The 26,333-nt window shown below is 41.0% G+C and overlaps 3 protein-coding genes across 3 annotated transcripts; all 3 read right to left on the minus strand.

The window, feature by feature from the left end:
* Positions 1-1,462: 1,462 nt before the first annotated feature.
* On the minus strand, positions 1,463-11,346 carry srp68 (signal recognition particle 68). Its single transcript, XM_041036703.1, has 16 exons — positions 11,213-11,346; positions 10,736-10,802; positions 10,162-10,275; positions 9,659-9,854; positions 9,332-9,414; positions 9,095-9,204; positions 8,803-8,882; positions 8,355-8,495; positions 5,557-5,655; positions 5,304-5,368; positions 4,966-5,119; positions 4,643-4,737; positions 4,083-4,212; positions 3,919-3,994; positions 3,732-3,784; positions 1,463-3,641 (listed from the first exon to the last, which is right to left on the minus strand). The coding sequence occupies exons 1-16, from the start codon at positions 11,298-11,300 to the stop codon at positions 3,414-3,416; spliced, it is 1,779 nt and encodes a 592-aa protein (XP_040892637.1). The 5' UTR covers positions 11,301-11,346; the 3' UTR covers positions 1,463-3,413.
* Positions 11,347-11,988: 642 nt separating this feature from the next.
* Positions 11,989-16,416, minus strand: polg2 (polymerase (DNA directed), gamma 2, accessory subunit). Its single transcript, XM_041035261.1, has 8 exons — positions 15,710-16,416; positions 15,492-15,597; positions 14,696-14,801; positions 13,673-13,858; positions 13,268-13,405; positions 13,023-13,103; positions 12,756-12,856; positions 11,989-12,641 (listed from the first exon to the last, which is right to left on the minus strand). The coding sequence occupies exons 1-8, from the start codon at positions 16,203-16,205 to the stop codon at positions 12,476-12,478; spliced, it is 1,380 nt and encodes a 459-aa protein (XP_040891195.1). The 5' UTR covers positions 16,206-16,416; the 3' UTR covers positions 11,989-12,475.
* An 899-nt stretch (positions 16,417-17,315) lies between these two features.
* Positions 17,316-25,265, minus strand: LOC121180423 (probable ATP-dependent RNA helicase DDX5). Its single transcript, XM_041035820.1, has 13 exons — positions 25,081-25,265; positions 23,646-23,826; positions 23,396-23,492; positions 23,099-23,232; positions 22,672-22,737; positions 22,038-22,179; positions 21,233-21,393; positions 20,824-20,996; positions 20,610-20,720; positions 20,366-20,427; positions 20,193-20,252; positions 18,498-18,719; positions 17,316-18,143 (listed from the first exon to the last, which is right to left on the minus strand). Exons 1-13 carry the CDS (start codon positions 25,119-25,121, stop codon positions 17,686-17,688), a joined length of 1,908 nt encoding a protein of 635 aa, XP_040891754.1. The 5' UTR covers positions 25,122-25,265; the 3' UTR covers positions 17,316-17,685.
* Positions 25,266-26,333: the final 1,068 nt, after the last annotated feature.

Consider the following 26,333-nt stretch of genomic DNA (forward strand, 5'->3'; position numbering starts at 1 on the left):
GTCCAACAGCTTCGTTGGACATTAGTTACTTGGCAGTAAATACAAAGTACAGTTGAAGCTGATGGGCCTTTCATTAGTTTAACAAATTAAAAATTTGACTTGACTATGTTGGTAGATAAAATGTCAGAGGATCACAAACGTTATTACAGTTCATCCTCTGTGAACAATGTAATAGTACAAAATTCCATGGCAATCTAAGCAGTGACTGCTGAGATGTTTCAACCTGGACCAAAGATGTGGTCCGACAGACCAACATGGCTAAAAATGATGAACTGAATAAATAAAATGTCCCTAAATTGAGAAGAATTACACAAAAGAACATCACAAGTGACAGACACAACCATAGAAATGGCTGTAGATCTGGATGTAAGACTGGACTCTGGTTCTTCACATCCTCAAGTTAATTTTCATAGTTTGTAGGGCAATGTAAACATGGCAAGAAATTATTTGCATGCCACCAAATTCCTAACTGTGGAGCTGAGAGGTAAAACCACAGTGAGGGTGTGTCAGTCATTTTCATTAAACTACACACAACTGAAAAACACAGCATGGTTGCTTGCTTTACAAAGAAAATCTGAGGTCAAAGATTTGATGCATATAGTGCACCTTGGAATTTTTCACTGTACAGTCTCACAAGGAGATTTGAGTGTCGACAAATTAATATACAATTTTATCCCTATGTGTGAGATGATGTACTTCGAGGTTTTTCATTTTGTTGTCTTGCAACAGCAAAAATAATGAGACAAGGTGAGAATCTGCTGATTAGCAGGGCTATAAATGCACTGAGCAGACTGTAAGCAATACTGCATCTTATCTCTGGTTTCTTCCCACAGATAAGCATTTATCTCCACCTCATCATCACACAAATATCTTCAGTCCATCCAGGCTGAGCACATTTGTGTGTGTTTCTGCAGTGACAAAGGTATGTGTGTCTGTGAAGGACAGTGATGACAGGCAGCAGACAGAGAATCACGTAGAGATACCCTGTGCATGTGTGTGGGAGGGAAGGTTAATTCATTAATTTAAATATGAATTTAATGTTAACGTGCTGAAAAAAAGAAAAATAATTTTCATGGCAGGTTATGCAACAAGCACAGCTATGCAATTATTCATACTTATGAAAATGCATAAATGCAAAATAAACAAAACTGTACACATTCACACCCTGCTAAGGCATCCTACGCACTCCTAGTAACACACCCACACCCACAACAGAGATGCAAGTGAACAGTCACACACCTCTTTACTTCAGATATTCACCTTTCACTTTGTAAAACGTGAGGTCTGATTTTAATGGCTATTCTAACAAAATCAAAGATAATACCACAATATTTAAACCTTGTTTTTTTTTTTTCTTCCATCGTGGTCCTGGATGTCTCTGAATCACAAGTACCACAGGTGAAAGTAGTGCCACAGAATTTTCCAGAAAAGACTTGAATGAAGAACATCTAGAAAAGCAGTGTTTGGTGCAAATATATTTTAATTATAGGACTGGGAACTAAATCAAATCATACATTCTTATCATTTCAATTACTGATCATATCTAATTTATTTTTCAGGCTGTTCGAGGTAAAGTGCTGGAACTATTCCAGGACCTCCATCTTAATTCTTAAACACAAAACGCTGAAGGGGAGAAAAAAAAAGAAAAGAAAAACAAGACATTGATAAAGAGCTTAGTAAGTAAAAGAGTTAATGTGTGACAGGGTGGGTGACACGGAAACAGTCCTCTAGCTAGAGTTTCACGTTATCACAGGCAAACCAGGTCCCGTAAGGATCAGAGGAAATGAGTGGCTTTGGTGTAGGAAGAAGACATGAATCCACAACACTGGCAAACAACTGATGACAAAAGATTTTTCTAACGTTACAGAATAGACATGTACGGTTTAGTCCTATTGATGGACAAAGAGGCGTGATGGTGTGACGAATGAAAGCCTGCTAAAAACTCTCTTAAGTCCTGAATGTCTAATTTTGTGAAATGCAAACAAAAATATCAAAACAAAAACATTACTGGAAGTCATTTCTACTTTTTGATGAGCTATACTCGCAATTTGCCCACCAGCAAGGCCCTGCTGTAGAAAAACTGTGTGCCTTGAAAATATGGGAGAGGTTACAAAAATGTTCTGCACTACCATCCGGACAGGTTGAAGCAGTTGGACCCTTAACTGACATTATGGTGAGTTCAGTACCAAATGTCACATAGCACAACATAAGAAGTTTGACCAGCGCACATTGGTGCTGATATTGACAAATTAAAACACTGAACCATTTAGCTTCTTCCTTTTTTCGAAGACAAACATCCTGCGCTTTGATTCATGGCTTTGTCTCCCATCATCCTTTTCAATGCACCTAAAACTTTCAAGCTTTATCCTAGTTCTTCCCACAACTCTTTTCATAATTCCGTCTTCCTCTGTTTGAAGAGGTAACACAACTGCAGACTCACCTCGTGCGCATCAGAAGCCAATTACAAAAGACAGACAACAAATGTCTAGGTATTTTTCTTCTTGTGCTTTTTAGCAGCTTATCCTTTCCAGTTTAATGTTGCATTACTGGCCTGTAGTGTTTCCTGTCTTTTTTCTTTAGCCGTCCACAAGGTGTTTTGTGTGCTGTGGTGGGGAAAAAAAAAAAAAAAAAAGACGAGGAGGAAGATGGGTTGGTCTGACTCATCAGTGTACGGAGAGGTTGTTGATCACATATAAATTAATGTGCGACCAAAAGTAGGAAAGACCACAGCAAAGGTGAGGGGAAGAAATGGGACACGGCTGAAGTCTCTTGAGACTACGATGCTGGATATAAATGCAACAGCTTCAGTTGGCCAAGCTACAGGTCACAGGATTATTTCTGGTATTTAATGAGCACTACTGGTGCTGAGATAAGACTGCACTTTGTAAGTTTTAGATCTGAGAAACAATGCTGAAACACACACAAAAGGAAGAAAAAATTTGAGATATAATTAAATGAAGGCGCTTATGTAACACTGAAAAAAAAAATTACGAGCGATGCCAATGTAGCTTAGTTTACTCTGACAAGATTGTGAGATTTACAACTTGGCTGTAGGCATCAAGACCATGGTATGGTAATCTGTAGTACTTGAACGTCACAGAAACCTCCGTAGCGCATATTAAGGAGGATGCTGGGAACCCATGCAGCCTGATGTTATTACTAAAGGTGGCAGGTGGACTTGGGTCATATTGCTACTTGAAACTGATTCAGTAACTTTTCTATAATCTCCCACCGACCCACTCTGTCTTCGTCAGAACTGCAAACTGCACTCGTCATGAACTTAGGCACCACAAATCAAACATTAAAAGTAACTGAAATTATTCGAATTAACAACTGACCCAAGTCTGGTTGTTTGTGATAAACTCTGGGCTGTGGTGTGGCTCTCATGTGGAGACCAAAGCCCGAGGTTTGATTTAGCTGCCAAAGCCAAAGATGCCCTTGATGTAGCCGGTCAGACCGCCCTTGCCCTTCTGCTCCACCTTGTCGTCCAGTGGTGGGAAGGCCACATGGTTGAGAGCAAGGTCAAAGAACAGGGGCTTGCAGGGGATTGGCTGGAAGTCAGGGGGGAACTGGACCAGATTGGGCTGCTTTCCTACAAGGGCTGGGTCCAGATGGAAAGTCTCCAAACGCTCGCAGAGGGGCTGCATAGAGGAGGAAGAGGATTTTTAACTTCCAACACTAAAGGACATCATTTATCATATTGGTGTAGCCTGTCTTGTTTTTCCTCTTACCGTGTTGTCTTTCGCCTGCTGCTGAGAAGGAATTTCAGCAGTCTCATCAGTGTCTGAAAGACAAGCATATTTCCTCAGATTGTACACAGAACCAAGCAGGACAGAAAAGAATGAGGTTAAATAGGTTCTCATACAGTAAAAATAAAAGATCTGGTTTGAAAACAAACAGTTCAAAAGGTGCCCTCACCTAAAATGGCAGCAGCCTGAAGTGAGTATTTTTCAGCGTTGACCTCAGCAATGAGTTCCTGAACATCAGGGAGATCCTACAGGAATCCATTAAGGATATTAGAGATCATGCTGTTGTGACAATTATTTAAAAGATAATAAAAAATAATTTTAAGTATGACCAACCTTGAGGCTGTTGTTGAGGCTCTTGGCCTTGGACTGGACCTCCTTGGCATATTTCAGCACCCTTTCATAGAGCACCAGGGCCTCGCTCCACTTCTTCACCAGCACGTAAGACTGGGCAATGAAGAAACACCTGTGAGGGGAAAAGAAAGAAGAGAAACACAACATTAACAACGCAAGTTTAAGTATTCATGAATTGAAAAGTTATGCATCAAACAATCAACAGAGGATTTCATTATCAGAGATAAGAAATGAAAGAAAACTTTAAAAGGAGAGGTCAAAGACAAAAAGACACTGTAGGCCCATCAAAGGAGCTTGTGTTTAAAAAATAAAAAATAAAAATCTTTCATGTGTGGCCACTTCAAGATATGACTACAAGAGGACAGCAACTAAAATACATCAAAATACAGTAAGGGTGCATAGATGTCAGGCCAATATCTGGCAGCACTGAATATAAACTGCCTCACACACAAACCTAGTAGATTTGCCCATAAGACACTTGTGGCTTGTTGTACTAATTGAATCTTTTGTGAAAGCAAAAGCCAAATAAAAAAAAGTCTGACCTGTAGGCCTTGTAGACCAGCATCTTGAGGGACACCTCCTTCTGGAAGGTGTGGTCATCCTCCATACCTTGCAGGGTGGAGAGCTCAGCCAGACTCTGTGGAGAAGGACGGACATACAGAGACATACAAAAATGTGAGAAGAACGTGACAGAAACTGTCAGAGATGGTGAAATAAACTTCCCTTCACTGTTGACAACACAGACCAAACATAAGCTCATCACACCTGACAGATACTGTGAGTAAATGCTGCTATTATGGAAAATTATTTGTGTGAAAATAAGGCAACAAAAAGATCACAATATATTTAACATCCGGGCATTTACCTGCAGGATGATGTCGTAGAGGCGGATGAGGTCCTGGGGACGGGGACCCCTCTTGCTCTCGTCGGCCTCAGGCTCCTTCAGTTTAGCCTGGAGAGTATGGGCCATGCTCTCATTCCTCTTCACCAGAGTACACAGCTTGATGTAGGTCAGGTAACTGAGGACAGGAGGCAGCAGCACATTTATTTTTCACTTATCAAAGAAATAAATCTCAGTGAGAAATGGGAGATGAACTGTTGCTTATAACCCCCGAGGCAAAAACATGTTAAGTCTCATCCTGGCATTTACAAGAACACATACAAGACTGAAGTCTGTGTTTCGAATACAAGTGCTTCTTTTACCTGTGCAGGTACTGCAGGTTGGACACCTTGCCACTGTCAGCATCAGAGCTCCTCTCTCGCTGCTTCTGCAAGAAAAAGCAATATATTTTTTAAAACCCCTTTTTAACATTCCTGTTATAATGTCACCTATCTTGAGCTGTAAATCAGACTCATAACTCTGACAGCTAGGTCGTGAAAAAAAATAAAACATCAATCCCTCCCCTCCCCTTCTCTTTTTTTTTTTTTTTTTTTTTTTTACCCTAGTGCATCTTACCGCCTCACTCTTGAGCTCCTCTCTCACAGCCTGGATGGTGTCTCTGCACTCGGCCAGCAGGGTCTCATACAGATGCTCTTTGGTCTCCTCGTTAGCTGCCTGAACAACAGAAATAGAAACAGACACTAATTAAAGATCTACAGCATACCATAGTGAAAAGGTGCTTGGAAACGAGGGCAGAGGAGGGCTTTACTCGAACAGGTACAGACCTTACTAATATAACTGAGCTATCACTGAGCTACTGTTGCCTCTGGAAACTTACAGGGTCCCGTCTAGTTGTTAAGCGGTTACACCAAAAACGCCTTAAAGATGGAGAAGGATAAACACTAAACAGTAAGCCCGCTGGCCTCAATACCACAACTCAGACGCTCATGCACACATGTTCACAGCCGCTTTCCACCTGATTAAAGCTACACTTACACTAATAAAAACGCAATCATGCAAACACAAATATTCATGCACTTAGAAGTCGTAGTAGTTTGATACAAAGAGCAACAGTTAAAGCAGGAATGTGGCAAACTGCAGGAGAAATGGAGGTATGTGGCCCGGCAGGGTGCAGACACATTCCTGCACACAACTCATCAGTAATCAGACGCTCCAGAGTTTCAGGGTTCAGATCTTTGTGAATGACAGGATTGTTCTTTACCTCACCTTTCTCTCACTGACACACTCATACAATAGCCCTGTGTTCCTCTATGACATTCTTAGAAGACTGCAGGACATATTATGTTCATGTTGAAAAGAGGCCATGTGGGATTGGTGTAAAAAAAGCTAGTGATTAATGACAGAGGAAATGATGATACAGTATTATTATATATTTGAAGGCCTAATAAAAGTATGTAAACACTTTTCTGGGTGACATTATTGGTACATCTTCCCCTTTAAAGGGCCATAAAACTCTTAGGATGCAACACAGAGGAAGAATGCTACGAGAAAATTCCTCACAGTGATAATCAGTAACAGTTGGGTCATAAGGCTGCTCTCATCCACCCAAAAGGTTGATGTTATGTAGTGCCACACACTTGTGCCAACACCCTGACAACGTCTAGCACGACCAGCTTGACCTGTTGAGCGTCTTCTGTTGTTCAAAGGGAGGGCTGAACGGATAAACCGATTAGAGGAGGTAGGTGTCGATGGAGCTTTTCAACTAGGACCGATGTATGGCCCAACATGTTTCCTGTCCCCAGAGGCCAAGAGCTGACGATCAGGTGCAACACATGATGGAAGCTTAATGTGTTGGTTTGACATACTCTGATTTGACACACACTTCACTTTGCTAGGCTGGATCAGCCTCATCGCACAACAGACGCCACAAGTAAGCAGGGAACGCCACATCTGATTTAAACTGCCTGTAGGTGTAACCGGCAGTATCCTTGCATCTGTTCATTGCGTTATGGCTCCTGGTGCACCAAAGCTATCACCTCATCCAAGTATGTTTCTTCTGAATAGGCCCAGTTCACAGCAATGTCGCTTCAAAGTCCAGATGTTTATGATACTTTGGTGATTCTGGGCAAAAATCTAAAGTCTTTTCTTACAGCTAAATCAGATTGTTAAATATAGTTAGATTAGATCCATTAGTTCCTTCTTGTACATTTGTGACTTTGATGTCAGAGAGTTTTCTTTCACAGATTTATGACTTTATAATCTCAGGGAATCTTCAACTATTTTCATGTAAATTTGTATGTTTTTTTTTCGTCTGAAATTTAAAACTACCAATCTCAGAGAATATCAGTTTTCTTCTTCTTCTTTTCTTCAGTTTTTCAGGTATTCAAGTATTACCCCCTACAGTCAGGTTGGTAATTTTTTACCTACCTACAAAGGCCATAATTCACCATTGTATATCAGTCTTGGAGTAATAAAAATATAATGAAAAACTACTATGATAATCACTGGCACCTTTAAAGTGGCTTCCCATGCACTCTGTCTTAGACACTGTTAGATTAACAAAGAACGCTACAGCTGAGCACCAAAAGGGTCCATTTAAGAATGAAAGATGTTTAGACATGATAATACTAATCTGTCCACAGAGACCTACAGGGTGTAGTCCTGTATTTATGTGTGGGCTGAAATGCACAGAATGCAGTCGTGCGATGAGAGAGGCTGCATGCCAGAGACCTGAGCGACTGTGGGTGTGACAGGTGTGTCCACAGGGTGTGCTGAGCCTTCAGGCACAGAAAAACCAGGAGGAATGAGCTGTGGTGACACTGAGGGACGTGAAACAGTTAAGAGGAGAGTGCCACCTACTGAAAGTTTAAGGAACTGGGCTGTTACAAGGAAAATGTGTCACACTTCTAATTTCTCGTGTCACTCTTGTACACATAGGTATGAGAAATGAAAAACAAAGGTCAGAAACACCTTCATATTGAAATTTTGTTTTTGCAGTTTTTAAAATCCAGCTCATACAGGGGAAAAAACAGAAAAGGTTTTTTTGACATTAGAGACAGAAAAGAAACTCAATCAGGGGCGAAAGGGGGACTGGCACGCAACTTTGGTTCCAACCTGGAAGTGAACCGTGAAAGTTGCCATGGCATGAAGTGTATGAGGTTCTGTTTAACTGGGATTTATTCTCCCTCTGAAATGCATGTCAGAAGGATAGATAACATCGGAACCCCCCTCCCTCGCACCTTTCTGACGTTGGACAGGGGAGGTCTTTGTCTGACCATTTGTCTGTGACTTTCTGAAACCGATGATTGGACGGCATGTCCTCAGTGCTGACATGTAATGATACCAAGAAGTGTTAAGCACAAGGCTTTCACACTGATGGTCAGTGTAAGATCTTCAGAGCAGGAGCTACTTGCCTGAGCGATGGCGGCCTCATTGTCTGCCAGACCCAACAGGAAGATGCGTGCCTTGTCGATCTTGACAGGCACCGTCCGCCCTCGCCACTCCACCTCACTCATGGTGGCTGCCTGCTTGGTTCTTGCCTGAGTGATCAGGGCCTGAAGAGAGAGAGAGAGAGAGAGAGAGAGAGAGAGAGAGAGAGAGAGAGAGAGAAATAAAGAAATATATATATTAAAAAAAAATAATAATAATAATTATATATATGTGTGTGTGTGCGTGTCTATATGTAAACATAATATGTATGTATGTATGAGACATACATACATACATATACGTAAAGACATCTTTGGATTTCATCAATGAATGCTCCATCTAAAATTCTATTAACATGAGGATCGTATGCCAATGTGTCCAATATATGAAAGATAACTGATAAAAGATAACGATGGGGTAACTGATGTTTACCTCCAGTTTCTCAGCCATCATGCCTCCTCCACCACCAGTCAGTCTCATCTGCATCAAGTCATTGATAGCATTCTGGTCACCTGTAATCAGAAGGGGGGAAAAAAAAATCCAGTTACACAGGGTGTCCGTGTGCGTGTATCGTGTATGAGGGGAGGGGATATAAGAGCTTTGGAACACATACAGTTGGTGGACAATGTCTCAGAGTGGCTAAATGAGTATAAGATGGTTGTCGGTTATGTTGAGGAGGATCAGTTTTCCCCCCACCAGTAAGTGTACAGTGCACGTAACTCACCGATGTTGTAAGCACAGTAGCGGATGTTGGGTGATATCTCATCCACACGCTGGCGGTACAGAACTGCCAGCTCCTCCGTGAATGCACTGGCTAGTTTCTCATAAATGGTCCTGACAAGACAAAAAATAGGGTGTTTTATATTTCCAATGGTCAATAAAAAAAAAATACATGAATGATATTCGCATATCCACTTATTCTGCCAGTGTATTTAGAGACAATGGTGATGTTAAAACTCACTTGCACTTGTTAAAAGCCTCCATAGCACGTTTCCACTCCTGCAGCTCAAACTCCACCATACCACTGAGGTATGCAGTGTAGGCCTGGAATTAAATATGTTAGCCCTTATTAGTGGCTGTTGTAAGAATAATAAGTTAATCTAAGTTTTGCTCCTGCTAACATGGCTTTAAATAATTAATTCTATGAATCAACAATATCAAGCAAGGATAAAAAAAAATGCTACAGAATCAAAGAATGATGGGACAAAAATGCTGCAAATGTCCTCAAATGTATAACCTGCAAAGTATCTCTGAATCCAGACTGACTCTGGGTGACTGTCGTGCGTACCTGTGCCTCCAGTTTGGTCTTGGCATCGACACGGTGGCTTTCGCAGAGCTTCTCCAGCTTCTCACTGTGCTTGGCGGCCTTTCGTAGACGTGCCAGCAGGTGGAAGCGTTTACGTGGCTCTGTATTGGCCTCCTGCTTCAGCTGCATAGCGTAGCTCCATGCACGCTCTGCCTCCATCAAAACCAGCAGCAGATACCTGAAGGGGGAATTGGAGTTGCATCAGTTGTCTGCTAGCATACAGTATTTTCATTATTTTTTGAGGGCACATTTATTAATTTCCATGAGTGTTATTTTCTACAAGTAGCAGTTTTGTGGAACTGTGTAAAGAAAATGAAAACAAACATTTTCCCCCTTTACTTCAAGCCCTACAAAGCAGTATTAAAGTAGTAAAGTAAGAGGAAGGCACCATTGTATTTACATGTTATTCCCCTTTAAGAACAAATTTTGTTAGCCAAAAAAAAGCACATATTGGTAGTGACTGGCAATCAAAATCAATTCCTCACCTGCTATCAGAAAGCATTTCCACAGTTACTTTCTTCCCAATGAACTTGTGTCGGTTTCCCATCTTGAAGCCAAGAGTCTTGCGCAGGCGACGCAGCCTGCGGGAGCAGTACCCCCTAGAAATGGTCAGACAAAAATGATTATTTTACAGCAAATTAATAATGTCCATTTGCATCACAGCTTCTCATAACAGACAAGAAAACCATTATGGACTCAACAAATAATGTTTACAAACACAATCCAGTGTTTTGTGCATATCACAGTATTTTAGACCATAGGATTCAATGAGCTATTTATATACACTGGCACAGTCTCATGTGAACCATATGGCAGCTGAGGTTTCCATGCAAACAGCTAACTCTTATTTACAAAACAAGAATTTGTTCTCAAACAGAAATACTGTGATATACAAAAAGAATCACAGACAGAAGCTAAATGTTAAATTACAGAAAAAGTTAGCAGATAAGGTCTATAAAGGCCTTTTCATGGACCCTCCACTGGACAGTTCAACACAGACATCTCTTCAGATATGGTCCAGTTAGTTTTATGGGTCATGCCTGACTGTGCTTGGCTCACCTGTATCTCTGGTAGTCTCCGTGCCTGAGGCCATGCTGCTGCTGGGACTCCTTGATGATTTGCAAGACTGCGAATCAGTGTTAAGGGGCAACCTAATTTCCACCATCGTATGTCAGTCATGCTAGCACTGGATGTACAGACACACACAGACTAACGCTAGCACTGATACTAAAACTTGGAGACTACAACAGTTCAAAGCGAACAAATCCACATGACTACAGCATTACACAATACCTAGCATTCACACTTTACATGATGCCCTTAGAGTTGACAAAACTTTACGTGACAAGGGATATAAATCTGCTTTTCATGTCTGCCACTAAGAGCCAGTTTCAGTGTGACACGTAGCCTAAATAACGTTATCCTCTGACCGAGCTAGCTGGGAAGCTAACGTTAGCTTCGCAGCCTGGACACAGGTTCCCTGTGGTAAAATTATAAATTAAAACGTCACTATACATCTAGTGCTGAGAAGGATACTTTCCAGTCCAAGTCCTCCGTCCGGTAAATTTTCTTTGTTTTCATCCAGTGGGGAAACTTTAGCTTCGTTTGGCTTGTCTGCGGCCATCTCTAGACGCTAATAGCTAAGCGGCGCACACACATGCTCAGTCACAAGTAGGAGCGAGGGACGGGCACAGCTTCATCCAAATCTCGCGAGATTTAACCGATGGGTTTTCCTAACTATGCAGGCTACTCTGTCAAAGCAAAAACTGACAGGAACTCCCTCTAAGAATTACATATTTTCCAATTGAGGGATGCACTGTGCAGCTGTCCTTAAAACCACTACAACTGGAACATCCCCTCTCCCAGCAATAAAACAATACATTACACTCATAAGTAACATATGATCCTGTATAGATACATAAAACTCTAAATCATAATGAAGAACAGTACAGGAGCAAATCAAGCTGTACACAACAATGCTATTATAAGCCCCTACGTGGTATGATACATTTCCAATATGCTGACTGCCAAATGCTACAACGAGGAACTATTTGTCTGGTTCTGGTCAGACGTTGTAAATGCATATTTTACCAGATTTCCTCCCAATTCAAAGGTCCTAATATACACAGTTTAGAAATATATACATGAAATATGATGAAGACTCACCAGAACTCATAAACAGTGACTGAGTGATCCTGGAGGTGAGACTTTTTTTTGCAGTTTTTTTCCAAGGTGAAGAATGAGTTAATGCTGAACATTAAGACCATTACAACAACAAAAATTAACAAACAAAATTTAAATATTAAAGCGACATAGTGTTTTAATAGAAATAAATTTGACAGTTGTTCCAATCCTGTGAATACATCTGTGCAAACATACATGATAACAGACACACAGTTAAAAAATATGAGTTATCCAACTCTTTGCATTGGATATACTGAAAGGAGGCTGTACGATGGGTGAGAGTCCTTAAGCTACACCCAGTGAAAAGTGGGGGTTAAATGCACAATGGGTGTGCGCACATCTCATTCTCAAATTCTGACCAGTCCTGACCATAGTCTGCTTAAGACGCAGTACAGAATGGTCGTCCATCAACCAATTATACCTAAACACATAAAAACATTCACCGTTCTTGGTTGGGTCACACTGAATAAAAAAAACATTAAGGAAAAGTGGAAATATTCCTCATGAGGAAGTTCCTGACTTGTAGATGTGCAATTATTTTGTGTCTACAATGGACGCAATACTGAGGCAGCACAATATTCACTGCTGTTTTAGTTGCTCCAGCAAAATGTCCAATCAGAAATTGTCTGCAGCAGAAATGTACCTGAGAACAAAGTTCTTAATCTCAGAGATGTGCATAGTTTCTTTGATGGTGGTGTCTCTGCTGCGGACCTGAAGGAGGCCGCTCTCCAAGGTCTTCTCACTGATCACCACAGTGAAAAGGACTCCCATCTCATCGTACCTACAATACAATGACACAGAGAGACGAATACAAACATCAGTCCACAGCAAGAGAAACATCATTAACCCTAATGATCCAATTCTGCATCCATTACAACAATGAATAGCACTTTACTTGGCATTCAGCTGCTCCATTGATGTTGGCATAGTTTCAAGGTACCCAGGCCACGCAGAGATCTTAGCCTCCATAAATTCTTGCAGAAGGCCTTCACAAACCTACAACATATTAAATATTCATAAACTCACTTTGACTGATGGGCAATGTTCACAAAGTTCATATTTTTTGTGCCAATTCTATCACTTGAAAGATCATTTTCATCCAGTACTAAAAAAAAAATGAAATTAATTATTGATGCCTACTCTTAATAAATGTCTTTCTTACCTGTCTCAGCTCCATAGTGGCTCCCCTGCCAATGTCTAAGGCCACTTTAACTGGAGCCAAGACTGGATGCAATTTCAGAACCTGAAATGAACCAAGAACCAAAACTCTGTGACAGAATTGTATTGCAAAAGAGACAGTAATTATAAAATTATAGGGAGAAAAAAAACAAAACAAAATTAAGCTGTTACCTTCCTGCTAATGATTTTTTTCTTTTTAAATGTGGCTCAGCTTTAAAGCATCTTTACCTTTCTCTGATGCAGCCTCTGCTTGCTGTCTTCTCTTTTCAGCAGCTGCAGTGAATTGGACAGAAACGCCATCACACCACGGTCCATGTTCCCAGTTACAGAGAGAATGTGAGGAATTGACTTGCGACCATTTTGTAACTGAAACATACGCATTTAGAAGAACAGAAAACACTGCATGTGATTACACTGAAGAAATGCAACACCAGTGGTGACAAGAGTCCAGTTAATCAGGGGGCTGGAACTGGCAAAGCTAAATAGAATGTAACCTGTGCTTTTCCTGCTTTGACTTGTCAAAATGCTGTGGAGATCGTGTCTTAAGCATGGCTCAAAACAAGGCACAGAGAAGACAGAGAGTACTCATTCAAAAAAGGCAGTGTCCCCATTAAGACACTGCCTGAACCAAACCTGAAGTTTGGATCGGGCTCCTCGGTGTGTTTGCAGCAGCTCAGCGTCTCCTCGGCTCCACAGCATCTCCAGGGGCTCCTGTCCCCATGGGAAGCTGTAGGTGATCCTCACACCACGAGATGCCACCTCCACAAGCTCCTCCTCTGGGACGTCACTGCTGCTGAAGTCGGAGGGAGACAGGGCAAACTGGACAAGGATGGATTGAAAGAAGAGAAGGAGCAATGGGAAGATGTGAGCTGATATGATTTTGTAACTTAAGTTATCCTGATGTGGTCTTAAAGATGCACTCCTCGACTTTGCAGACAATAGCATCCTCAAAACTTCTTCCATCTTAATGCTGATGCTTGAAACTTGACAGATGAATTTCAAAAACATCCACAGTTTTCTTGGGGAAATTTTAAGATTTTGAGACAGGAAGATCAGGGAGTAATTAGAATTAACATGAAGGATGGGATGAAAGATGGTATTCTGTGCTTACTGAAAAAATCAGAATATGGGATAATTGGAGCTCTTCAGACAAAGTAAATGTTAATCACTGCCCTTGACCCTCAGGAACTAGGGCTTGTAAGACTCTACTCCACTTATTAAATGTGAGAAGCCAACAAAATCAGGTCCACAACCTTTTTTTGTACGCCAGCCTGCACAGCACAACACTGCTAGGTAATCTAATAACCTTGTGATCACAGGAATAACTACTGTTTATGAGAATTTGTGTTTTCATCATGTTAAACAGGTGGGTATAACTGAGTAAGTAAGTAAGATCGGTTCAACTTAAATGCAGTGAAATATTTTCTGTGAAATGTCATGCCACTTCTGACAGGAGCCTTACAGACAACAACAGCAGCCACACAGTGGAAACTGAAGAAGTCCATACTGTGATATTTTTCTATAAATACAGGTTGAGACGAGGATTGAAAATGAACTTTTTACTCTTCTTACATGTCCATGTCAGTGTTTCTCTTTGAGGCTCCTCACTACGCCTCGTCACCTAGATTGAAACATATTTTTTCTTTAAATACTCACTTTCCTCCACCACTTCAGCCTCTGTCGTGCCCAGTGATCCAACCAATGGGAAGAGGAGCGAGAAGAGCAGAACCACACCAGAGATGTCTGGGTGAACTCAGTGAGGCTGGAAGAAAAAAAAAAACCAACATATAATTATAGTAGTATTCATTAATTATAGTAGTACTACACACAATCCTTTAGCTGATAACTGTAAATAAATAAATAGTACTATTCTGATATGAAATATAACTTTTTTGTTTAACACAAATGTGAATTACCTCAGAAAATCAGGGCCAGTTTGCCCCCTAGTGGTTAAATAATGAATAGTGTACAACAACATACAGTAAATGCAAATAGGTATTGACATCAAAACTGACCTGATCACAAGGACTTATAGGTTTTTGTTTATCAAGTGCAGTAAGAGACACCTGATGTCACACTGGAATTAGTTAAACCCATAGGCACCCAGCTTCAGTTGTAGGCTCACGATAATTTTTTTACAATCCATTCTGATCTATTGACACATACAGTACATCATGTTAATATTCATACATATTTTATAGTACAGCTATCATCCTGGGGTCAGGATGGTCGGTGATAAAGGATTAAAGTTTTACTGATGAAGACGTGACTACTTCAGATTACTTGTCCTCATTAAGAGTAAAATTTTTACATCCTCAGTACCCCAGAAAAATCTTACCTTGAGAATATGTAGTATAAGAATAACGTTTTCAATCATATGTTGCTTTTAACAAGCACATATCTACACCTCACAGAGAGACAAGCGGACCACAGACAACAGATGAAGCCTCACCAACCAGAACCGTCTGAGGGCTGAAAGCACAGACCAGTCTCAGCCAGGCCAAAAGGTAGCTTCCTCTTCACCAGCTCAAAGGAGGGGACAAACTGCTCCAAGGCACCTGAGAGCAGACCCAGTTATTCAGTTCATCCAAACTTTGCAACAAAGAATACAATTACTTGTCGAGTCATACCAATTGAAATCTTTGTGGAAAATATTAGGCAGCAGTTTACCTTGAAGTAAGTTAGTTCTCACAGATGGGGACCTCTGAAGGAGTGCCTGCACCTCCTGGAGGATCTGCTCCTTGCTCAGCTCTGGCCGCTCAAGTATTTGTTTTAGGTTTTCAGATTCAAGCATCCTCAGCTGTCCTCCTCCATCTGTTTCTCTGTCCTTGCTGCTGCTCAGAGTGTTGATCCCAAGCACCTGAGCTCTGGACCTGGTTACTGAGTGCCACCACTGGTCCAGGAGGTTTCTCCTCAGCTCCATGCCCAGAGGCCCATAGCTACAACTCGTCCCACGGCGAAACAGATCCGCGTTAGCCTGACCTGGTGAGATGTAGTATCTGTCCTGACAGAGCTGGAGCAGAGTCCTGACCTGATCCACATCCTCGCTCCGTGAGCTGCTGCACCTTCCTCTGGTGTGCCGCAGGACCGGCGCTATTCTGCGCTGTGTGGTGTTTAACATGGATGCGTGTGTTGGCAGGACGTGTCTGACACAGTAAGTTAACATTGTGAGAAGCGACAGACTGGTCCAGATGTCAAAGACTGTCTACTAAAGCAATGAATCCTCATGAGTAAAAAAAAAAATAAAACGCTCAGCGAGAAGTGAGTCGCTGCTTTGTCCTCAGTCTGTTGAGCGCTGACATCATATAAATACAGCAGATACTGTCAGCAATAGCTGCTCAGTTCATGTTCAATGATAACCGCTGGGCCAACTTTAAATTTAGCAGGAACTACATGTGATTTGTGATCCGGAAATGTACTCTTCTACATCCGGGTTATGACGCGCGTCAAGTGGGGGATTCAGTATCTAGTTTTCTGAAAATATAACATACCTTAAAAAATTATTTAACAGACTATATAGTCTGTTCATTTTTTATATTTTACAATTTTATAAATTATATATTTAAAATTCTATAACAGCATTATATTTTCTGGTATGGTTCATTTGGTTGACACAAAATGTAACACCAGAAATAATGCCAGTGAGGTAAATGATTAATAATGCAAAATATCAAAATCCTTTTCTTCTTTAGGTAGAGCCACCATGAAAATTTAAATGCTGATCCTTGCCTCCATTGTCAAGAGAAAGGGGGAAAGTTTATTTATAAAACTAATAAAACTAATAATTTATTTAATTTCTTTTTTCCTAATATAAAATTTAAAGACTAAATGTCTAAAAAAATCAGCCATCAAGGGAGGGTTTTCATCTGTAGAATTTGAACTCCTGTTAAAGTTGCTATACCCCTTGTTGCTATTGTACCTCTGTTATAGATAAAGGACTGGCCGGACAAGCTGGGGCTACAACTCCCTGAGGAACAAATTTAAGTACACCAAAAGAACAAAAGACTGACATTACTTGTGTCCAAGGTGCATTTTGTGTTTGTATTATGTCACTATTATGCAATGTTTTCTTTCCCTTGTTCAGTGACCTTGAACATTTTATGGAAATACTCTGGTTATACTAAATTGGTTCATTTGCATTTATTTCAGATGATGTTCTGAATTATGTACTTGAAATTCAGGGCTTTAGATGGGGAGGTTCAACTGCACTAAGATCTGCATCAAAACAATCCTAGTAGTGAGAATTCTTCCCAAACATATCACACACCACAAAAGGTTTGCATTTTACCGTTTTTATTTAAAAAGGGCCACAAGCACCCTTTTTATATGATCTTCATTAACATCACTTTAAACATACCACAAACTGAAAACACTGCATTACCTAGTAAAAATAAATTACTGAGGAATGTAACAAAAAACAGTCAAGGAAAAGTGCAGCAATCTTGGTTGCACTATAGGAGACGTGTCTAAGACTCCATTTAATGCTCTGGGTTTACTGAATAATTCCAACCCTGCTGTAAGCAAAACAAAGTTAAACAGTACAAAGGATAATAATAATAATAATAATAATCATCATCGTCATACTGTAAGATTTCAAGACTAAACAAAAATCATGTTGGTTCCCATATATTGTGCGTATATCATATCTACTGTGGGAAGGGTGGTGGCATGGGGTAGGGCACCATCGGTGGTGGGGGTGGCGGCTGTTGGGCCTGTGGTGGCGGTGGCTGAGAGTTGAATGGGAATGGCGGGTGATTCATGCCATTCTGAGCGGCCCTCTGCATGGCCCCGAACTGAGGGGGACCCTGGAAGCTTTGGTTACCAAAGGCACCCACCTGGTTTGCTGGAGCACCAAAATTACCCTGTCCGTTGCTGTTGCTATAGTTGTTGTTGCCATAGCTACCACTAGAGTTACCACTGTTGCTTCCATAGTTGCCACCATTTTGGGCCTTACTGCCACCAAAGGCACTCTTTGGCCCATTGCCAAACCCTCTATCACTTTCCCTGTCCCTGTAGCTACTACCACCAAAGTTGCTCCTCCCACCCCCAGAATACCTATCGCGACGGTCATCCTTGTAGCCACCTCTTCCCCCCCTTCCACGACCTGGATGAGATGAAGACAGGAAGGGAACAGGGGTTCAGACTATTAATACACTGAACTTACAAAAACATGGAAACAATACTAAGAGACACTGATTAGATAAATGGAGCCCCTTAGAGCCCTTAACATTATTCAGAAATGAATGTCTGTTAGGGCTATTTTTCTCAGCAATTTCTTAATTTAACAGAGAATTCTGCTGCCTATTTTATATGGTGACAAAGCACAAGCACTGAATCAGAAGACATTTAGTTCTGACTGTTTGGCTGAAGATGTGCTGTTTTTTTTATTTCTTACTTATTATAATAAGAATACAACCAATTATTATGCTTATTAGTGCCAACATGTATCAGATTTTACCTCCTCTGTCCTCTGCCATCTGGATCAGCTTGGGGTTAATGGCCTGGTTGGCCTCGCGGAGCACAGAGATCAGGTCACTGGCCTGTTTCATGTTGTTGGGGGTGAAGAAGGTGTAGGCTGTGCCCGTTTTTTGACTTCGGGCTGTGCGTCCAATGCGGTGGATATAATCCTCGGAGGAGTTAGGGTAGTCATAATTGATGACAAATTTCACATCCTCCACATCTGTGAAAGTGTTGCAGTGTGGCAAAACAAAACATGGAGGCCACACAGGATTTTGCACACCACAACAGCCAGATCAAAGGGAAAAGTTAGCAACTGTGAAGGCTGGGGGAAGAAAATGGTCATTAGGCTGTGGAGGAAACGTGTTAAAACAACAAAATATTGTGTACACATCTATTCCATGGGAATACTACTGTGGGAAGAGAGAAACGATGCACACTCCAATTGCTTACCGGAATCAAAAAAAGATACAAAAGACATTCACTCTCCCTTTTGTTACCAAGGGAGACAGAAAATGGATTTAAGTCTTACCATAAAGGAGTATGCATTCACTAGTCCTTTCCCAATGCAGCGAAATCCCCCACAAATTGTCAAGTGACATCCAGGAGCTTCTACGCAGTTGGGCCACGATATGCACTGGGGCGTCCTCATGTGCCAATATAGGACCATTGTGTGGTACATTTTTGCAGGTCCATTTTTCCCAGTACACTCTCAAAAGAAGCCTGATATTAAAGGCCGCACTGCACGTCTTGCCAAGACAAAATAGACCAAGTACTAATTTGAACCTGGGCCCCTTCCAAAAAATGAAAAAGGCTCGAGCATTGAACCCTGTGGAACCCCTCTGCGAGCACAGAACAATTCCCCCCAAAACCCTTCATCAGTCTCATCAAGGCAAGATCTTCCAAGAAGCCAGTGTTCACTTGAGAAAATGTCTCTCGTTGGCAGGTCTCGACATGACTATAAAACGCAGGCGAGGGAGGAACTTTGGTTTGAGCTGTCTCACTGTCTTTCTCCTCTCACTAGGTGTTCCCACTACCCCCTACACACATGTGCCAGGTCTCATCAATTTTCAGAGACAAAATATTTCAAACTGCTCTCTCCATTTCAAGAAATCCAGCACTTTGACGGGAAAAGAACACAACTGAAAGCTTAGACAGGCTCACAAGCACCCATGCTGTGTGATACAAGCTCCGAAAGGTAACAATTGTTCCAAATCTCAAACAAGTGACTTGCAATACAGCGCTCTCTAACACAACAGCATGCAAGGCAAAAGTCACAGCATCAAGCATCTCTCTCTCTCTCTTTTTTTTTTTTTTTTTTTTTTAAACGTTTGAGTTGGAAACAGCTGGATGGCATTGTCGGGTGAAATCCATGGACAGAGAACAGATGTGTGTGTATTTCAACAACATATCAGGGACAAAGGCTTAGCCACACAGCCTTTTGAAGATCACTGGCACACAAGAGCTTTCACCTCTCTAGGCCCACTGGGTGGCAAGCCAGTTGAGCACTTCCAATATGTCATCCTTCTCCCTCTCGAGGCCTGGGACTGTCATGCCTAGCGCCTGCCACAAAGACTCCACCTTAAGGTGAGAAAAACTCAGAAAATGCATAGAAAAGTTAAAGAAAGCAAAACCACTTTCTTTAAAATAAGTGTAACACTGATAAGAAAGTGGTGCTACTCAATGGCATACTGACCTAAGCCACGGGAGGCCACATCTGTAGCAATGAGGATTGGAGCTTTGCCATATCTGAACTCTGAAGGGAGAGAGTCAGTATTTAATTAAACTAGCGGGCAGCCTGTGAGTCTTAAAATCTTTTTTTTGTTTGTTTTAAAACCGTAACTGCCAATGTGATATATTAAATCTCACCATTAAGAACCCAGTCCCTCTCCTGCTGGCTCTTGTCTCCATGAATTCCCATTGCTGGCCACCTGTGACAGACAGATTGAGCATTAAACATTGCCAGCCGAGCTTAAAACAAAATTCAGTGGGCTAACAAGCAGCAAACAGGACCAATGAGAAAGACCAGTTATCATTTAGCATAACCAAAATGTAAACTAACAGGAATCCTTGTAAGGAGAAGACATCCTTTGAAGGGAGAGGAGATCCTTACCCATCTCGTCTCATTCTCCTGGTGAGCTCATCACAACGCCTTTTGGTCTCCACAAAAATAATGGTCTTGTTTTCCTTTTCACTCATTATCTCTTCCAGCAAACGGATCAGTCTGACAGAGAAGAGACAAAAGAAGGTTGAGACAAAACTGTTTTTCCTCATCACATCAGTTGATCAACTAATACCGGTAAAGGTTGTGGAAATCATTTACTAACTTGTCCTCCTTCTCCATGTCACTGCAAACATCAACTATCTGCAGGATGTTGTGATTGGCACTGAGCTGCAATGCTCCAATATTGATCTGAACGTAGTCCTTCAGGAAGTCTTCAGCCAGCTGGCGAACTTCCTTAGGCCAAGTGGCGCTCCACATCAGGGTCTGACGGTCGGGCTGGTGCGGATAACAGAAAGGACTTGTAAAACTTTTTGGAAGCTTCAAATTAAATTAAACACCAACATTCAACTGCTGCTAAATTTAAGAATGCACCAGTCGGACATTATAGTGTCAGTAACAGTATTAGAGTAACAGTAATATTTCATTTCCATCCTCTGGTGCGTTTTTACTCTTCTTCTCATTACTAAAACAGTTGTGTAGTAGTCATATTGGCGGACATTAACATAACTAACCCGGATTTGTTCGACAATCTTGCGGATCTGAGGTTCAAATCCCATGTCCAACATGCGGTCAGCTTCATCCAGCACCAGGTAGGTGCAACGACGCAAATTAGTTTTACCACACTCCAAGAAGTCAATGAGACGACCTGGGGTAGCGATGCAAATCTCAACACCTTAAACAAAAACAGGAAAAACACAACCAATATTACATTTGATGAAAAGGTGTTATGACAGTTAAATAGCACCAAAGTACAACCCCAATTCCCGGACTCTTCGCAGGAGAAGAGTCTGGGTGCAGAACTAGCGTGCCTGCAGTCCAGACCTTTCACCAACAGAAAACATTTGGCACATCATAAAACAAAACATTCGGCAACGGAGGCCCAGGACTGTTGATCAGCTAAAATCTTGCATCAGACAAGAATGGGACAACATTCCTCTCCAACAACTGGTCTCCTCACTTCCCAGACGTTTATAGACAGTTGTTAAAAGGAGAGGGGATGCTACACAATGGTAAACATCACCCTGTTCCAACTTTTTTGAGATGTGTTGCTGCCATCAAATTCAAAATGAGCTAATATTTTCCATGAAATGGTAAAATGCCTCCGTTCCAACATCTGATATGTTCGTTATGTTCTATTGGGAATAAAATATGGGTTTATGAGATTTGCAAATCATTGCATTCTGTTTTTATATACGTTTTACACAGCCTCCCAACTTTTTTGAAATTGGGGTTGCAAATTAAACATAATTAAAACAAATGCATAATAGAAGAGACATGACAAATAAATTTATAAATATTTACTTAAAGTAAGCATACCTCTCTCAAGGTCCCTGATCTGAGGTCCTTTAGGTGCACCACCGTAGATGCAGGTGCTCTTCAGACGGGAGGCTCTGCCGTATTCAGCAGCCACTTGTTGCACCTGCTGAGCCAGCTCACGGGTTGGTGCCAGCACCAAGCACTAAACGAAAATGCAGGTTTTTTTTTTAAATCTAATATATAAAACACATATATATACTGTGTATATTTGTGTCTATCAACTCAACTGTAGAACAAACAACAGACAGAGTCAAGCAACAGCTAAGAATGATTCCAGGACCACAAATGATGATTTCAACTGGCCAAGTATTGCTTGCTTCAGCTGCACCATTGCATGCCATGCTGTGATCATAAGCAATTCAACAGCTCCCTCCCAGAGGGGCGCAAACCCTGCCTGCTGATACCATAATATTATGGTACTGCTCAGAAAATCTTGTCCCCGAAGGGAAAATTCTTCTTGCAGTCAGGTCAAACACAACATGTACTCAAAATTCTACAAAGACAGAGCAATAGATTTATTGCTCTGTATATAGTATATAGTATGTACTCAGTTTTGATATCTGTCCATATCATCCTGCACTAATAGAGACAACAGGATCACAAACTACAACAGTATATGTTGAAATGTACTTACAATAGGTCCATCTCCATGCTCCAAGAATGGCTGATGTTGGATGTGCACAATTGCAGGTAGAAGGTACTATAAAAAAAATAAACTAAAATAAATAAACTAAACTAAATAAAATACAGATTTATACATGTAGTTTGACTCATAATGCACAACATTATATCAGTGTTTGCATAAAGGAAGAGCTGCCTGCCAAGCAGGCATCTATTTCCACGAAATCAGCAGGGTGTGTTTCTTTTATCAGCCGAGGAGTGATAACATTGTTTCATGTTACAAACCTTGTCTTAAATAGAAATCTACATCAAAACCTGCATATGGCAAAAGTGGTATTATGTCTTAACTCTTTTGGGATGAAAAGGTAACAGCAAATGTATCTTGTTTGTGCTGAGTAGAAGGGGTTTGAAAAATCATCACTGGAAAACACTTCACTTACTGCAAGGGTTTTCCCAGACCCTGTTTGTGCGATGCCAACCATGTCTTTGCCACTGAGGGCAACTGGCCACCCCTGAGACTGAATCGGGGTTGGTTCAGTCCAGTTCTGTTTGACTATAACATCCATGACGTAGCCTGAAAAAAAAAAAAAAAAGATATATAAGTTCAATTGTTGAAACTCAACGTTTCTGACAATGACACAATATGCTGAAATATTAAACATATTAAGTATGTAGGAAGTAGATTTTCCACATAAATTAAAAAATATTTGGGTGGTGGAGCATGGTTTCCTACTCACTTGGAAATGCAGCTTCATGGAATTTTACAATTGGTTTGGGGCAATCTCTGCCTTTGACCGTAACTTCTTTGCTTCTTCGGTACTGCTCAACCTCTGGCTGGAATTGGAAGAAGAAATTAAAAATACACAAACACCCATAAAAAACAGAAAGTAATAGTCTTTTCTTTAACCAAACACGAAGTGTTACTGCTATCTCCACATGAGAATCAACAAAACAAAGTAAAATCCAAAAATGGGAAGCTGTTCTTACAAGTGGTCTGCGGGTGACATCTGGGTGTTCCTGGTAGAAGTTCTTTTGAAACTTTGGAAGCTCGTCAAGGTTCCAGTGCTTCTTTCGCAGCCTCTCACCAGGGTTGCCAAACTTTCCTGGAGGAGGTCCGCCCCTATTGCCTCCTCCACCACCACCAAAGCGAGGGGGTCCTCCACCATACCTTGTGTAAAAGAGGAGAACGCCCAACATCAAGCACAATCAGAGATGGCACTTATTAAAGGGAAATCCCTCTAATAATCTCAGCCTGTGAAATCTGTTGTGAAGTTTAATAAAATACCCTTGAAAATACTTAATGATGTCAACTGGGCCGTCTGAGCTTGACCTCAAGAAGCCTTGAGGAGTGGTTTAAAAATACAAAAAGATGATATTGTTTTCATAATTTGAGATGTAGGTTTCAGCGTTTACTAGGGATTCTATTAGGGATTAAAATTCAGAACATCCCAGTGTCTGTACACTGATTGATTGATTGACTGTTTGTTTTTTTTAACCTGTCTCTTGTGAGTCCCCCATCTTCATAGACATGCAATATAAAATCACCAGAGTGTCACTTCTTTGTCAGTTCACCTTTGGGAACCTCTTGCACTCTTTGCTGGATTAAATTCCTCACTTTCTTGTTTTCCAGCATCACATAAACAAACCACACAAAAGGGTTAGGGACTTAAATGTGTTAACAGTTAAATCAACAGGACACGCTCTTCCAAACAGAGAGACATCTGATACCCTAGAGGCAAAACTGGGAACTGAATACTGAACAACTGAATTACAAAAACAAAGCATTTCTGGCGTTTTTCACATCAACTCTCACCGTTAATAGTTTCCTCCAAACTGTATATATAACCAAAGCCAACACATCTTAGACAGGGCCAAATTTAAATGTCTCTAGCTGTGCCGTGCTAATGCACGGACACTTTCCTGTGAGGCTCTACAACAACATTCAACTGTCAGATTACCGAACTGAGTTTGACGTGACCGGCTTCATACAACGACAAAACGGGGACGTTAGGAGGCTTAGTGAGAGACACAAGTCGTGGAAAACGAGTCGTTAAAAATAAATCGGCAAAACCGCAAGAGGAGACGCCACTGCGTCATATGGCCAGATAACAAGTGCAGTGCAAAACCGCTCAGTCTCCGACACGGAGCCGTCATAAGCTGCCATTTTACTTCTTATCGGCAAGGAATCGGAAAACATTTAAGATACGTTAAGTCAATGCGGGGACACCAGACTGCAAAAGAACTGTTTATTTTCTCATTTTAATACACGGATGTAACTAAATAACAACCACCGGCGACATAACCTACAAGACGAGTGTGTTGTTTTGAAAATGCAGCCATGACAGCAGAACCGCTAGCTACCGTTTGCTAAGCTGCTCATCCTGGCTAACGTTAAGAAACCGAAAGCTGACACTTGACTTACCCTCTATCTCTGCCACGATCTCTGTCTGAAAACCCAGGCATTGCGTATTAGACTAACGTGGGGGAAAAGACAGACTTCTGCAAATTTTTTTTAGCCGGACAACAGAAAAGGAGACTGATCTAACAGCTAAAGTCGGCACAGCCAAAATAAGAAGAAAATGCCGGCAGTCTGTCTGGAGAGACGGATGTGAGGTCATACGAGGCGGATAACATTGTATCAATGCGCGTCACACCTTGGCACCGGCTGTGGTACTATTTTATTTCCATACACCGGTGTTCAGTAACGGAATGTAATGATTGCAGGCTGCACTGTTAAACACACTGACAATGTTTAAAGTGACAAACTTCATGGGAATATTTTAATGATACAATGTGACATAACTATCTTAAAACTACATGCAATAAATCCTCCCTCAATGAAGGTTGTCATGTTGATTTTTTTGTTGAAAATGTTTTAAACTTGATAACCATTCTGGAAGTCATTGAGTTATATTGCATTACACACAGGTGTTTCTGTTATTTAGCCCGCTCTCACTGATATTAATGATGTGGACAAAATCATAGAAACACCTGTCAGTACAATGCAAAGTAACCTAACAGCACCACAAATTGCAGCCTCCAAACTGATGATACGTTTGCAATAACATGTCTGAGAGGACAAACAGGATTGGATGTTATTCATCATAAGAGAAAAAAAAGTTTTACATCAGAGTTTTAGCAGTTGGACAGGATTGGATCCTGGATTGGGGGAAAAAAACATTGCTGGTGAACTTAACTCAGATACCAGTGATGTCTGATAAAGCAAATTTGTTGTTCATAAACATATTTTGTAGGGTATAGGGCTGCACTGTGATTGCTCAAATTTAATTTCAGAGTTATGGGAAAAAAGCAATATCAACACAACAAAGTCTGGTTGGGTGAGCACTGCACAGAAATAAACATTTATTTATAAGACAAATATGCTTATTTAACAATTAATTAGAACAGTACATGAATATGGAAACTGCATGCATTCAGTAAATTCTTCTATCAAACAATATTTTGACAAATCCCATTCATTAGATAGAATCCCATCTCCAACTTCATCTTGTGACCTTTCAATCATATTTAACACATTTTTCATATGGTTGATGTCAAAGATGTGTGAGCTACTGGCACCTGCAGAGACAATCAGACATTTCACACAATTAAAACTCCACTGTATGTTTTACAGTGGAGTTGTCATGCCATTAATATACTAGTAAGCTGTGTAGG

This window comes from Toxotes jaculatrix, chromosome 4, assembly GCF_017976425.1.
Source record: "Toxotes jaculatrix isolate fToxJac2 chromosome 4, fToxJac2.pri, whole genome shotgun sequence".
NCBI lineage: Eukaryota > Metazoa > Chordata > Actinopteri > Toxotidae > Toxotes > Toxotes jaculatrix.

Coding starts and splice junctions, on each gene's coding strand:
- polg2 (XM_041035261.1), bottom strand. CDS start 16,205: ATGTTAACTTACTGTGTCAGACACGTCCTGCCAACACACGCATCCATG. Junction 15,598..15,709: donor GAGAACTAACTTACTTCAAG/GTAAACTGCTGC, acceptor GTCTGCTCTCAG/GTGCCTTGGAGCAGTTTGTC. Junction 13,859..14,695: donor GGCTGAAGTGGTGGAGGAAA/GTGAGTATTTAA, acceptor ATCCTTGTCCAG/TTTGCCCTGTCTCCCTCCGA.
- LOC121180423 (XM_041035820.1), bottom strand. CDS start 25,121: ATGCCTGGGTTTTCAGACAGAGATCGTGGCAGAGATAGAGG. Junction 23,827..25,080: donor GATCGTGGCAGAGATAGAGG/GTAAGTCAAGTG, acceptor CTTTTACACAAG/GTATGGTGGAGGACCCCCTC. Junction 20,253..20,365: donor GAGGGACTGGGTTCTTAATG/GTGAGATTTAAT, acceptor CTCTCCCTTCAG/AGTTCAGATATGGCAAAGCT.
- srp68 (XM_041036703.1), bottom strand. CDS start 11,300: ATGGCCGCAGACAAGCCAAACGAAGCTAAAGTTTCCCCACTGGATGAA. Junction 4,213..4,642: donor CTGGTCTACAAGGCCTACAG/GTCAGACTTTTT, acceptor TTCCCCTCACAG/GTGTTTCTTCATTGCCCAGT. Junction 3,785..3,918: donor TCAGGCTGCTGCCATTTTAG/GTGAGGGCACCT, acceptor CTTGTCTTTCAG/ACACTGATGAGACTGCTGAA.